This window comes from Sebastes fasciatus, chromosome 6 (genome assembly GCF_043250625.1).
Source record: "Sebastes fasciatus isolate fSebFas1 chromosome 6, fSebFas1.pri, whole genome shotgun sequence".
NCBI classification, from domain to species: domain Eukaryota; kingdom Metazoa; phylum Chordata; class Actinopteri; order Perciformes; family Sebastidae; genus Sebastes; species Sebastes fasciatus.
In genome coordinates, this window is record NC_133800.1 from 6,105,144 (window position 1) to 6,120,328 (window position 15,185).

Sequence of the window (15,185 nt, forward strand, 5' to 3'; positions counted from 1 at the left end):
AAGGCCGCTAGCATTATTTTGTACTGAGGCTATAATTTTGAAGAATTCAGTCTCTTCCCTCATCTATATTTTCCTCAGCGAAACAGCCGAGACACTAATAACACATTAAATTCACACAGATAAAATTTGTGACTCACCATGTCTATTTAATGCTTGGATGGAACACTGGGGCAGATTGTTTCTGAATTATTTTCCGTTGTCGTAAATGTCCCATTGCAAAAGTGATTCAACACACCTCATGAATAGGGAAGGTGTATTGTTAGGATTTTATTGATACTACTACTACTCTTTTCAATACTCCTTATCGGTTCGGTTCCAACACTCTTGCCAGTTCTTTTTCATTACTGAATAATTGCTTTTTAATATAATATATTAAAAAGAATAAATTCAGAATTGGATTTGGATTTACTTATGATTCTAAATATAACTAAATGTTTCTAGAGCAGTAGTAGAGCTAAAACAGTAATGTATACTATATAAACGCAATAATATCTTACTGGAAACTAATCTAAAATGTCAATAAAATAAATAATATTCCTGAGTGAAGCTGATAAAGACTGAAGAACACAGACATCAGTCAGTATCAGTAATTCCTCCTGTCCTCTGTAACTTGCTACAGCTGGTTGAGGGAGGAGGGGCTGCTTTGTTTCAGCCAGCAGATAAGTTAGTTTACATGAATTTTAAGATGCGTGGCAAATTAAGATATACAGTTAGACTACATAGAGACCGCTTTTGTTTTAACTTGTTTGCAACAATTCACTATTAATGCGCCGTGCTTGTGTAAACATAACAGCGGTGGATGAGAGACTGCAGCCGGAGCTGATGAAATATTGTTTTTCTACACGTTTACATCATGTTTATGCTTGTTGAACAGGTGTATCGATAAAGTATTGGCTTTTTACTCGCGAAGGTTTTATTGCACTTACAGTAGCAAGCGTAGTTGTAGTAGTTATCTTCACTTCACCTGGTTTATTTCCCTGTCTCCACCGCCGCCTCTCTGCTCAGCTATTTGCTGACATCGCTCCATGTGTGCTTGTGTGTGTGTGTGGTTAGAGGAGCTCAGCCCCGAAACAGATAGCGAAGGAGATTCGCGCTGCAGTGTGATAATGAATTACACCAAAACGTTAAAAAGTACAGATAAAAGAACCAATGACATCAGACACCTGTTGCCCCTTTGGTGTTTCCAGAGAAGGTTTCTCTGGTACACAGGAAGTGCTGCCATGGCTGAGTAAACGAGGAAAAAAGAGCACCATCTACAGAACATTTATTAAAAAATATATACAAGGAAAATGATGTCATGTTAACTAAACACATTGCGTAAATGACAAGCAATCTTTTAAAAAACACCACAGCACTAAAGACCAAGAACTACTAACAAAGAGACTAAGATCTCGCATTGTAAAAATGTAAAAATGATCAAATTAAAACGTTGGTTCACTTTTTATCAGGAAGAATCATATCATAGGTGGGTGACACTAGCAATCTGATATCTCATTTGTATTCACTAAAAGGCCAATATTGTCTGACTTCTGCACATCGGTCTGATGTGACTTTAAAGGCGGCACAGTCTGAGTCTAGGCTGAGCGACCTCATTTCTAACACTGTTCTCTGTTTCCCTGAACGGTGGTGTTCAGAGGCGTCAGAGCGCTTCAAATGACACCTCGAGTAAGAGGTAGATTTAGAAAGGGCTCTTTGTTGAAAGCGATTGTGATGCAGGTGTACAATCTGCACACACACACACACACACACACACACACACACACACACACACAAAGCTATGGCTTTATAACCTACTGTTTCTGATGTTCCTTCCTGTTTCCATCTGTTTAAGACCTTTGCGATTAGCTTGTTTGATGAAAGCATTACACAATAAACCTGACTTCACCTGAGCTCAGACTCTGATGCTCTACTTTGCAGAAAGCTTTTGCAGGAGGAGGAATCCGACCCCAGACGCCTGAGATTTCCTGGAGCACACATTTCTGAATTGCTCCCTGACCATTACTGTAATATAAACCACAATGATACTGTAAATCATAAAGCACGAGGTGTAATAAAGTGGCTCTCCCTGCTGTCTGTTCTAGTTAAACATCTACCAGGGGCAATACATCTGTTGCTATAGCTACAGATTCTCCGGTAGATGCAAAGCCGGAATATGATGTTTGCCTGGGAGGTCCCGTTTTAATAAATTACGCACAAAAAGAAAGCAATCACAACTAGACAGCTCGCAAAGCGCAGAGGAATAACGTCCAGACAAATGTATTACGGGGCTAACACTCAACACCCCAACTCCAAAACCTAATGACTGCGCCGAAAAAAAATTCTGCACTGCGATGTAACAGCAAAATCAAGAAATGCTGTAAAATAATGCTCTTACCCTATACAGTAATATCAGATAACACACAGTACTTTATATCCAGGAGGAGTTTCTCCTTGCCTGTGTTACCTAGTCCAATCCCAGCATGCACCAGCCCCAGCTCCAGCAGAGCATGGCTTTAGATCCCTGCTAATTTAATGTTGCCAGACCTAATTGTCCCCAGAGTGGTTGCTCTGAAGTAGCCCTGCTGTATCTCAATGACTATGGCTTGTTAAAAATGATGGGACGTGTGTGTGTGTATGTGTGAGTGAACCTACAGTACAGCAACCCGGCCAAGCACCTTACATGGCCTGACATTAATCACTGTGCACTGTCCCATGCAATATTCACCTGGCTAAGCACAGCAGGCGCAGAGGTTGTCTGGCTTTGTCATTCGCTTCCCTTTATTTCCACTTCTATTTCAGTCTCTCTCTGTCTCTCTACCCATCTCTCTCTCTCCTAGTCTAAAGGGCTGGGAGGCTGCGGCTGTAGCCGTGGGGAGTGGAGAGGTGATTGATATTGAGGAGAAATCCTGAGATTGCTAAACATTCCTGGAGGTTGAACTTTAACTAACTGACAGAGTAATTTTACTGGTATTCCTATTGGATTCTGGTTTATTGGGATTTCTCCTGTAGGTCACATTTATCACATCTTGCCCTTGGATTATAAAGGGATCTCGTAAACTGGGAATCCACCAAAAGTTCCTGGGTCTACTTTTCAAGGAACTAAAAGGTTCCTCTAGCTCACTGTTGTCTGTGTTTCCATCGACCTTTGAAGATTAGGCAAATTAGTCCGCTGACGTATCAAAAAGTAACATCACATGGGACGAGGGCTGCTGCTGCTTGCAGAGGTAAATACACTCTGCAGCCTGCAGTTCAGTGTGGCCGCCTGTTTCATCTAAAATACACACTGGAAAAAATTTTAGGTTTTGTCTCAGTGCGAATATAATCACTGCTGCATAGCCTATATTTACTGATGCACGTTGGATGTAATGAATGAAATGCAGAGGAAAATGAAACTAAGAGCGTCTGTTTCCACAGTAAATCATCTGTTGAGTGTTTGAAGGTTATTTATTCATGCTTTAGAACGTTAATGCTGTGAAACAATAACTTTTCTTTCTCTCATTCACAGCACCGCCACAGTACATCTCTCTCTCTTCTACCGCTCTCTCTTTTTTTTTTAAAAATGAGTCGGGAAGACAACAGCAGAGCCTAACTTTACTTTCAATGTTATCAAAGAAAGAGAAATGCTCTCCCCTCGTCCCAAAATGGCCCTAAATAGATAGAGTGCTTCCTTGTTATATGAATGAAGCGGTGGAGTTGAAGCAGTGGCGCTGTGTGTGTGTTTCACCAATCAGCGACGGTCATCCCTGCAAACTCCCGCCCGAAAGTTCCGGTACTTTTAGAAAGTACTACCCCCACGATCAGGGCCTCTATGGGGCTAAAAAGGTCCCATAAAATGTCCCCAGAACTTAATTTAGACCCTGGTCCCAGCAGTTGAAGCGCATTGAGTTCCTCAAAAGGTTCTTAGTTCTGGGGGAAAGTTCCTGTGGTATTAACAGGGCTATAGTGTGCAATCTGTCCATCTATGGAGCCGGTATCCATTCTGACAGACCAGTCATAACTTAACAGGAATATCTGACACCTCTGAGTTTACCAACTCTCCAAATCTCATCATCTGGGGCCAGTTCAGATTGGAAACCAGTTCAACTCCAAACTGTCCCCTGGGACTGGAGCAGCGCATATAAAATCTGCTCTCCCTCCCACCTCTATTTCAACACCAGTGGGACTGTTCCCTCGTCCTTTCCCAGCCTTCCCCCCGGCATCCAGGGCAAAGTCAACACCACCAGCCCCAGTGGAAACCCACTGGGACGAGTTTGGCTCCTCACACTAAGTCCACTGTGGTCAGGCCGTCTGCTGAGCAAAAATAGACGGCATTTAGGAAACTTGACAACACACAGAGAGAAAGGTACGCGCTCCCAGACACTTATTCATGTAGGGAAAGGGAAGGGAGAATAAAAGTCTACTGACCTTTTTACAAAAAAATCCCAAAAGTTTCAATTCTTTACATATCATCTATGGGAAGTCTTTACCTTGAATTGACTCTAACTAACCATAATCAATATCAGTGACTCCAAGATTGCTTCACTTGGATTTTTGGTTTTCAAAAATGATGTGCTGTCATTCCGACATTTATTATGGTGATATATAACCTCTGCAAGAAACATTGTCTGATCTCTGCTCTAATTAGCTGGCTTCACTACTTCAAAGTTTCTTATTTATGACATTCCCATGCTACCATGGTAGATGCTGCTGGGCTGGAGGCTCATCAAATGTTCTTGTAATTCCTTGGTCAGCAATTGAAGTTAATGAAGTCATAAATCACTCATTTTCAACATTCCTAATTTGTAGTTGTACTGTATATTTAAAGTGGTTCAATCCATAATAAGAAGTCTTTTAAAAAAGTGGCCTTTTACTTTAGTCATGGTTGAACCACAGTAGAAAAACAAGGTTTTTGTGAATATAGTCAGGATAAGGTGGTGGCTGGTTCAAAACCTTGGTACAGCTGGGAAGTAGTTTAGTAAGTAAATAATACTCATCCTTTCATCAACCACTGCTATTGTGGTGCCCTACAGCAAGGCACTAGTGGTTTAATGCAATATATAACTATATGCGCAGAAAAAAGGTTGCATAATCTATAGCCTTTCCATTAATTAAAACCAAAAATGATTAAAATGTTTTCTAAAATGTATTGAACATAATACTGAAATGAAAGCAGATGCTCATATTCCTTCTGATTTCTGAAATTCGTAGGCAAGGCAACTAAAATCTCCAGGGAATTTCTAATGTCAGCAATCACTTTATCAGAGTGTGTGTGTATTATTTTTTAAATAATCAGATACCTAATTTTTGGAATGAAACTCTTTATATTGTCATTTATCTCTCTCTTGCACAGGTGCATGTGTGTTCATCTGCTAACTGGTCTTTGATGTGGTAAAGACGATTATGATGTGATCGTGCATACATGTTCATGTTACAAGCAGCTGACTAATTGATCTGTCAAGGTCTATTACGAGTCACGCTCCTCCACTCGTCTCAGTCTTTCTGCTCTGCACACACATGCGCACACTCTCGCATGTGATAGACACCTCTGCAGCGCGCCTCATTATCCACTCATCTAATAATGCTCTTTGTTAAATTGCAGTGTTAACCTGAGTAACAGGAGTAAAGGCCTTTTCTATCACGTTACCACTTACAAGCTTTCCAACCCCATAATTACATCAAGGATGTCACAATTTAGGGCTGATCTCATTACGAGTGCAACTGTAGATAGTGTTTCAGTTCTTCCATCAACCACAACATTATAAGCAGATAAACGTAAAGTGGGCAAAAGGTGTAAGCCTCGGGAGAATAAGTGGAACAAACATTTCTTTGAGGTGGAGGAAAGCACGTTTCAGTTACAGTAAATGAAACATCTTGTGTCTTGTAGCCAAAATAGAGCTAGGGCTGTCACAATAACCGCAATATTGCAATACCGTGCTATTCACTAGCCAACCGCAGGGGATGGCATGCAACCGCCACAACCGCTGTGTCCACTTTTAAAAAAAAAATCGTTTCTGAATTCTTTGCAATGGGAGCGCCGCCTATTTACTATATGCTACAAACGGCAGATGCGTGACGAGGCGCTGCACGTTTGTTTGTTTTTTTCTGGTCGCCAAGAGTTGAAAAATGTTCAGCTTTAGGTTAAACACTGCGCTCGTCACTGTTACTTTTTTACCCCGCCATCCAATCACAATGGAGGATGGGTGGGACAAATACCACAAAGAATAACCGTCACATCCTACATGTAGGCTACGAGTGCTGAACAACAACAACAATGGAGGAGACATTAATACACATCTACCGGCGGGTCCATCCTCTCTCCCTACGTGCTTCAGCCCTCCCTTCATCCAGAGCAAGTACTCTACCTTTGTGCCGACATTTTTACCTTTTGCGGATATTCCGTATCATAGCAACCAGACGTAACCAAAGCGTCTCAGCTGAAAAAACTGCTGTGACTCGTTTCCCTTCCCTTCTGCGTTCTGCATTTAACAATAAACAAGGATTTAATTTGTTTTAAAACTGTCATCTTTGTCATTTAAAAAGCATCAATACATGTAATAATAGCATAACAGTGAAGCTCATTTTTACAGCAATAAAATCAGGATAAATTAAGAAATTTGCAAAAGAAAATTGCAATAATACCAGACTGTTGAGACAATCATTATTACTGCAGGGGAAATTCCTTCACCGCGACAGCCCTAGTGATACTGATGATTTCAATATATCCAGCAAAAGCTGACATCTACTGTTTCTGTCAGAACAACACGAAATGGATATTTTTGACTTTAAGTATGTCAACAATACTAAATTGCAGCCCAGCCACTTGCCCTGAATGACTCAGGGGGAGAGGATTCTCCTTGATCTCCAGTTTCAATGGGCTGGAAGCAGGGTTAGCCAGCAGAGATATTGTCTCCTGAGCCGTGCTGCTACCGCTCAGGGTCGCTGCTCCCCAGATAACAACCACTCTGCCGTTATCAGTCATCCTGATCACTCGCCCGTTGCCGCTGCCCCACTGCCGATGGGCAGCAGTGCTCCTGCCGTCTATCGCAGCTCTCAGGCTGCCCCTGAACTATGCTCCAGTGCACTGTTAATGCCCCAGCTAATCAGATCTGTCTCCGGCTGGCTTACTGCTTATAAACACACCTAGATATGAAGAAGGGGGAGGTGATGGTGAAGCAGCTACAGTATGACGGGGGCATGCAGGACGCTGGCTTCATGTCCACAGGCTGGCCTGATAGTGAGGGGTTTGCCTCATGTTTTCCTAGATGACATTGTTAGTGGGGTGTGTGTGCAGCACAGGGTAAGTCACTGCACTAATGGACAGGGATGGTGATGTGATGTGTATGTGTAGCTAGCTATCAGTGTGTTGCTTGAGCGAGTCAGCGTTATGTGTTATTCATGACCCCCATTTGAAGCTTATTGAAGGTCAAAGTCCTGTTGGTGCTTGCTGGGTATCCTGCAAGCTGCTTGTCTGGTATCTTACTACAGGTAATGACACAACGACATATGTCAGACTGGGGTATTGGTTTATAATACTGCTATGACCTACAATGTTGATCACAAAAGTGTGATATTTATCTGATATTCTTGATTTGATCATGCGTCGCCCTACACGTGTGTGTGTGTGTTTTTGTCTTGTGTTGGTTTTGAAACTGGCTGAATAAAGGAGCTAACTAGGGATGCACCGATTTATCGGCCGAACGTCGGTATCGGACGATTTCTGCCTCGTTGACTGCAATTGGCCTATCGGCAAATAAGATGACATTCACCGATGGCAGTGGCCGATGTTTAGGTGTTATGTTGTATTCATTTTGTGCCAGCTAAATGTTTTGTTGTTAGCTGCTGATGTAATTACAATTAATTTATGTTTCACATGTCACATGTTTTTGTTGGGCTAAGTAGTACATTTCTCTCATTGAGTAGTTAGTTGTATACAGGCTAAGGGGCTTTTAAAGCAGTTATTTTTCACTTTTTTCATAAACTTGTACAATTAAATTTGTGCTCGTTCAAGATATGAAAGAGGGGCTGAATTACTTTAACAGCGAAGACAGTTCAGTTCTTTTTTTTATAATGAAGATGTCTTTGTTTCCCAGGCACCAAAGTGGGAATAAATAACAACAAAATAAACAATAAAACATTGGTATCGGCCAAGCTTTTATTTTACAAATCGTTATCGGCTCATAATTTTGCAATCGGTGCATCCCTAGAGTTAACTTACTCTCTTTAGTTGAGTTTCAGCAGCCAGCTGATAATGACTGATCCTTTAAGGGCTTATTAACCCATTTAAAATATTTTTTCTCTGAATTAATCTGAATTTCAGTGGTGAGTTTCTTGATGCTCCTTGCCAAAAATCTAAATAAAATTAAACTGATTTTTGTTTCATTTTTGGCACATGTAAATAACTGGTACAAGCTGTGGGATCCAATTCAAACGACATCAGTACTGGCCTTCAAAAACGTCTCCAAACAACATGTGTGACTGCTGGAGAGACAGCTCTTGACCAGAGTGTGACTGAGAGGAGAAGAAGAAAACAGTCCTTTGACCTTGTGCACATTCACAGTGTCTTGCACATACATGTGATGCCCGACCATCCTGGTGGGTCTTCTAATTAGATCAAGTGCTGCCCCCCACTGCCTCCCTGTGTCAAACTCTGCTCTGACACCGCAGCTCCTGTCCTCCGGCGAGCTTCTGGCACCCCGGGGTGCCTCGAGGAGACCAACACATCACCGCGCCTGAGGATCATAGTGAGTGACATACACTAGGGACACCTCCTCTGACAGGACAGACAGCTAAACAGAAAGAAATACAGAGAAAGCTAAGCTGGACACTTGGAGAGGAGGGCAGCCTGAAGGACAAAGTAGAAAATGCTCCGAGTGCACTTGAGCTGACCGTTGTGGTGGAGAGCATTCCAAAAGTATACACACCTAGAAGTGCCTTCTATCAATATGATCTGCCATAGCCCAGATGGCTGCTCTGTGCTGCCCTTTTCCCACAGTTACAACAACAGTCTTTATTTATGTGTGCACATCCACCTGCTTAGTGTTTGTTGGATAAAGGGATCTACTGTATGCCCTCTTGGATGTACGTAAGAGTAAATGTGTACAGCAAACAGAACTGTGAATACTAAACAACCACACGTAGCCATCTGCACTGTTGCCAAGGACGTTTTATGTGGCAAATCAAATCCACAAAGGGCTGCTCATCGAAGCCCCGTCCATCTGGAAGCAAATGTGTGCATGGGATTCCATCTATCAGTAACACTTAGAGAGCACCAAAACATCACAGGGGTTGAGAATAAAGTAAGAATAGATATCTCTGTCTATTGCTCTCTCCTAAGCTCTTAGCTGTTATACTCCAAGCACTTGCAACATAGTCACTCCAGACTCACAAAAATAAAATGAAGCTTTGAAGTGAAACTTTTACTGCTGCTCTGATCGTTGTAAATAGCTCTGGATAACAGAGTAACCATTCCTTGAAATGCACTTGACCCAGAGAGACTGAACTCAGCAGCAGTGAATCTATCAACACCTCCATCCCAGAACACAATAACCCGAGGAAATGTGCCTGTATTTTTAAGGACAAATGGGAATGAAAACAATAATCTGTAAGACCCTCAGTGGATGTTGTTCTGGTCATGTTGTAATGTGCCTTTGCTTGCCACACAGGCACAAATTCCTATTTGGCAACAATTGATGCAATTACAAGACTGTTTAGGGACCCCAATATGTAGAAATATTCAAACATATCATTTTAGAATAGGCAAAAATAACACATTTTCTACTGCATGCAAAAAAGTTGTATGGTTTTCCCCACAACTGCATGGGATTATCATAAAGTGGGCATGACTGTAAAGGGGAAACTCGTGGGTACCCATATAACCCATTTTCATTCACATATCTTGTGGTCAGAGGTCAAGGGATCCCTTTGAAAATCGCAATGCCAGTTTTTCCTCGCCAAAATTTACCTTTAATTTAGCTAACTTTGGAGCATTATTTAGCATTCTTCCTAAAATACTAACATGACATGGTTGGTACCAAGCTTGCTCTAAAACTGAGCCTGCTACAACCTCTGAAAAAAGTAAAGTTGGCCGAGTGCGCCGGCGCCGTCAAGGACTGGAAGAGGCTAAGGATCAGGCCTGATCAAACACCACTTGTACTTCTAACTGAAGCAGAGAAGATCCATTCAGCTTTCTAAATGCTTATTTAAAGGTGCAGATCAACCGTTTCAGATTGCATAATGTTATCTATGATTAATTAGTTATGCAACATGATCATGTGCTGAGTCGTATCTGCATTATGACTTGAATTGGGTGTTGCCGTTTCCCACAGCGTGTGACCACGGCATAATTGTTAGTTCTCAAAACAGTAATAATGTAGCAGGGAATTGGGATTTTGAGTTGTGCATTAAAGGCAGGCTTTAGTTCTCAGCATGCAGAGAACTAAAGCCCGGGTAGTTAAAAGATACTTTAGCTACACAGACAGTGAGACAGTCAAACATTGCTTCAGCCAGACACTGAGATTAAAGTAAGCAACTGAGACAAGAAAAAAGGAAGGGATTGGAAAGTTTAGAAGTTAAGTAAGAGCAACACTGACCCACCAGGGCAGATCAGTCCAGCTGGGACGGGAGATGTCTCCACTTATCTACGGATCACAGGACTGAGGTGATTTTTAGGGGACTAGCAAGGGATGGGGTCAATGTGCCCTATCCAGTCCAGTAAGCCACAGACAAATCCTCCCTCTAAGCTGCTGCCGAGGCATTCATTACAATGGTTCACTGACACAGAAGCCTCCGCTGATAAATACCACATAACTGTATTTGGTGGAGTTCATGTTCATTTGACCAGATTGACCATCTGGTGATCCGGTGCGGACAGAACAACTTAGAGCTCAACGCTCTAAAGACAGTGAGGATGGTTGTGGATTTCACCCAGGACCTCAAGTGGGAGCTGAACATCAGCTCCCTCATCTAAAAAGCACAGCAGAGGATGTACGTCCCGCGGCAGATGAAGAAGTTTAACCTGCAAAAAACAATGATGGTGCACTTCTACAGTGCCATCATCGAGTCTATCCTCACCTCCTCCATCACCATCTGGTACGCTGCTGCCACAGCCAAGGACAAGGGCAGACTGCAGCGGATCATTCGCTCTGCTGAGAGGGTGATTGGCTGCAATCTGCCGTCCCTGCAGGACCCTGAGGCGGGCAGGAAAGATCGAGGCCGACCCCTCACACAAACTCTTTGAGTCAGTCCTCTGGCAGGAGGCTGTGGTCCATCAGGACCAAGACCTCACGCCACAAAAACAGTTTCTTCCCGACTGCAGTGGATCACACCAACAAGGCCAGCACCCCCACTGAATCGGACCCAACCCCCTCACATACTGTACATCTGTCTCTATGCATCATCAATATTTTGCACATCCATTTATATTCTATATTTATGTTCTTGACTTTTGCAGTACTTTGCCTGCATTTTCATTTTCCTCTTAATATGTATGCATGCATGCACCAAACACCAAGGCAAATTCCTCGGAAGTGAAAACCTACTTGGCAATAAACCATATTCTGATTCTGGTTACTGGGTTGAGTGAGTTTTGTTACTTCATTACTTCCTCTGTGCACTTCAAAAAATTCATGCACATCAGTGACAAAAACATTTTGTTATGCGTTCCTCAAAATATACTCAGACTTGTGGTTTGGCTGAATTTGAAAGTAGGTGCATTTGTTGATGTGCCTCCAAGACATTATTTCAAATTGCACTAAGGAAGCACAACAAAAACATGACAAATAAATAGATGTAAGATGTAGCTACTTATTCAATATGCAGTAATATCACTTGGGAAGCAAAAAATACAGCTTATCTTATGACACATGATCAAAATAAAACTTTTTTCCCCCTGATTCCCTATTATATATTCCAGGGACAGAGAAGTATCTCACTGCTGATGGGTGGAAACATTAAAAAAAATGTTTTTAGCTTTGGTTTTCCTGTGGGGTTTGTGCTGCTTTCATGATCTCTCTACTATCTTAATCTCCTTGGGAGCATGTGTAGTAAATCTTCAGATGAAGTTACAAGGTTTCCACATGGCAGCAGCAGCAGCTTGGTGATATTATGGAGTTATTATCTGAACTAGACTGTAGATCTGGTTCAGTAATTGCAGCCTATTGCACTTAAACTCTTGATAAGAGCATCAACTAAATACATCCTTTTTCAATGTCTCTTAGCAAACTAAATATCACAGCCAACCTCATTTTCAGCCATGCTAACTTCCTTAGGAAATATTATCTAAGAGATATTTTTGTCTGTGGAGGAGGCCTCCGGGCTACATAGCTTCATTATTTGGTTTGGCTTCCTGACTACATTTCCCCTCTTATCCTCAGCAGCACTATGGTGGGGCTTGGACTCGGACAGGAGCATAAAAACATCCGCCCATTTAAACAAACTGTTAACACATAGATGGGCTATCTCACTGGGACAGACTCGGAGTCTGTGGGCTCAGCAGTGTGCTTGAAGCCGGGCATATTGGCAGCCCTCTATCTGCATAAACAAACAGAAAACCACTTCTGCAGTCATGAAGGAAAACAAGAATGGGATAGCAGGGTACATCCACCTGAAGGCAGCATACCAACTATTTGTTTATGAAACCCCTTTTGGTAGGCCCAGGGCTCATCATGTATACAAGTCACAGAGTATGTCACCCTTCACTGAGGTCCAAAAGCTATCTGACTGATTCCTTGTAATTATTTCCCCATGATACAGTTATTACTCGTCTGTTTCCCTCTTTTGCTTCAGTGAGTAAATTACACAAAACACTACAATCCCAAACAAATTACAAAGCAGTACAAAGCTAACGGAACAGCGTTTAACGTTTAGTGGGATCTATTGGCAGAAATTGAATAATATTAATAAGTATGTTTACTTTAGTGTATAATTACCTGAAAATAAGAACCTTTGTGTTTTCGTTACCTTAAAATTAGATTTTTACAGTATATCGGCCGCCATGTTTCAACAGTAGCCCAGAACGGACAAACCACTGTGTTAACTTGTCCTGCTTGGGCCGGAGTCGATAACGTTACCCGCTCCAGAGTTAACCCCTGCCGTCACTCCACTCAGCCGCCGGGAAATAAGACACAGGAACTTCCACTGTACATCCACTTGATATTCTCAGAGCTAAACTAACTGTCTTCTGCACCGCTAGCTCACTTGTTCGCTCACACACACATTTGCCGCCGCTCTCTCTCTATCTCTCGCTTCACCACTCACTTCCCACATGCACACGAACTCTACACACTGACTCTGCTATTATCCACATGACCTACGCTACACAACGACTGACTCTAGAGAAGGCCATTTGCGTTTTCATGTTGGCCACTGCAGTTCTTCTACATGCTTGGCACACGGGAGAGGTTGCAATCTGCAACTCACCGCTAGCTGTGGCCAGATGTTACACACTGTACCTTTAAAACATTAGACAATGGTGGTATCACCACCAAACAAATACAATTGCAAATACTAATAGCCATCCACTTCGTATCAACAAGTGATTGCATGATCAAGGTTCATAACTGGTGGTCCGTAGTGGCCATGGGAAAAACGCAGAAGCTGTCACTTTAAACACATTGTAAGCTAAAGTTCCTCGCTGTAAAACTAAATCAACAAAGCAGCGTGTTTAACATCCTTACTAATGCAGAGCCCAAAATGCAAAATATAAGTACCACAACTATTGGCACCAGCTAAAATACAGCAAGCTGAAACCATTAAAAAGTTCCTACATAAAGTCACTTGCAAGAGAAAGGAAGTTAGCGCCCAAAGTCACCACCAACCACAATGTACTAACTACAAAAGGCTGCTGCTGACAAAACCTCAAACAAATAAAGATTCTTGCAATGACCTGGACTTCCTTGGAGGACAACGTGAGTGGTGTCAAAACCAATGAAAACCAAGTTAAAGTAAAAAACAAAAACATAATTACACATACCATTTTTAAAATGACTGTGGCAACAGAAAGTCAGTTTTTGACAGTTCTGAATGGGCTTAAACTCCAGCCTTTAGCAGACTCACAAAAGAAGTATTTGAAGAAAATTATTTTCTCTAGTGCTCAACACTGAGAAGTGGTTTGATGGTGCACTGATAGAGGGGACTGAAGTGTCTCATGTGAAAGTGAAGTTATCTCTTAAAAAAGTTCTTGCTGACAAACCAATAAATAACGTCACATCCGACATGGGCGTAAGGCTCTGTTCACACTCTTCACCTTTTCCTGAAAGTATATATTTGGAGAAAAGACTGTCCTGTTTCTTTAGTTAGAGAAGAGTCATGGAAATAACAATACTGACCAATCACAACAAAGAAGTGGAATCAGATGCTACCGAAGCAGCTGATTGGCTACTCTGCACTCATGGCAAAAATCCAGCAAAGCGGTCAATTCTTTCATTTGTCAACAAAATACCCACCAAACCAATAGTCAACATGCAGTAACCTTTGTAACTTTTGTTTAACTACTGTCTAGTGAAAATTTCATCAAATATAATAAAAACAACTACGGAGGCAGACACACTGACCATTTTGTTCTTCTTGGAGTACGTCTTCTTCAGCAGCCTCTCGGTCATCCTCTCCTGCTCCCGCTGGGCGTGATGAAGGAAGCCGTTCTCCAGGGCATCCACCACCACCGGCTGAACATTCTCCTCTTCTTCCTCCGCCACCTCCTCGTCTTCCTTCTTCTGCCGCTTCGCCACCTTTTTCTCCTTCCACCGCTCCTTCTTCTCCTGTGTCTTCACAACTCCGGCCTTCTTCTGCAGAGAGAAGACGAAAGCACATTAGAAATCCAGACACTGAAGAATGAAAACGTGTGAAAGATATATATGGATGGAGTGGTCGATGCAGACATAAAGTAAACACTGATGTGCATCGTGTTTTTAAAAGTCAATAACAACAATGGTTAAAATTCACCGAGGCAGTGTGAGAGGATGCATTATAACCTGTTGCACAAGAAAGCCAAATTTGACTTTCCATCCTGCAGTCACCCAGTGACAGATACTAATCAATACCACACTGACGAGAGATTTACCGCCTTCAGTGTCTCAAGGATTTCCTTAAAACCTTGAAACAATTGTACACCAGGTGATGACAAGTCTATGAAAAACGACACTTCCCAACGCTGCCTTCAAACAAGAACAAAGCAGACGGAGATCTAGATGGATAGACAGAGTGGCGGGAGATGAATGTGTAAAAGAACGGAG

General features: G+C 42.2%; 1 protein-coding gene across 16 annotated transcripts in view; it reads right to left on the reverse strand.

The window, feature by feature from the left end:
* Positions 1-15,185, reverse strand: part of fbrsl1 (fibrosin-like 1) — a 340,229-nt gene that overhangs the window by 224,012 nt on the left and 101,032 nt on the right. For all 16 annotated transcript variants that reach the window (XM_074637316.1, XM_074637329.1, XM_074637324.1 and 13 more), the window contains exon 2: positions 14,508-14,738. In XM_074637316.1, the coding sequence (XP_074493417.1) occupies positions 14,508-14,738 (231 nt within the window). The remainder of the gene's footprint in view (positions 1-14,507; positions 14,739-15,185) is intronic.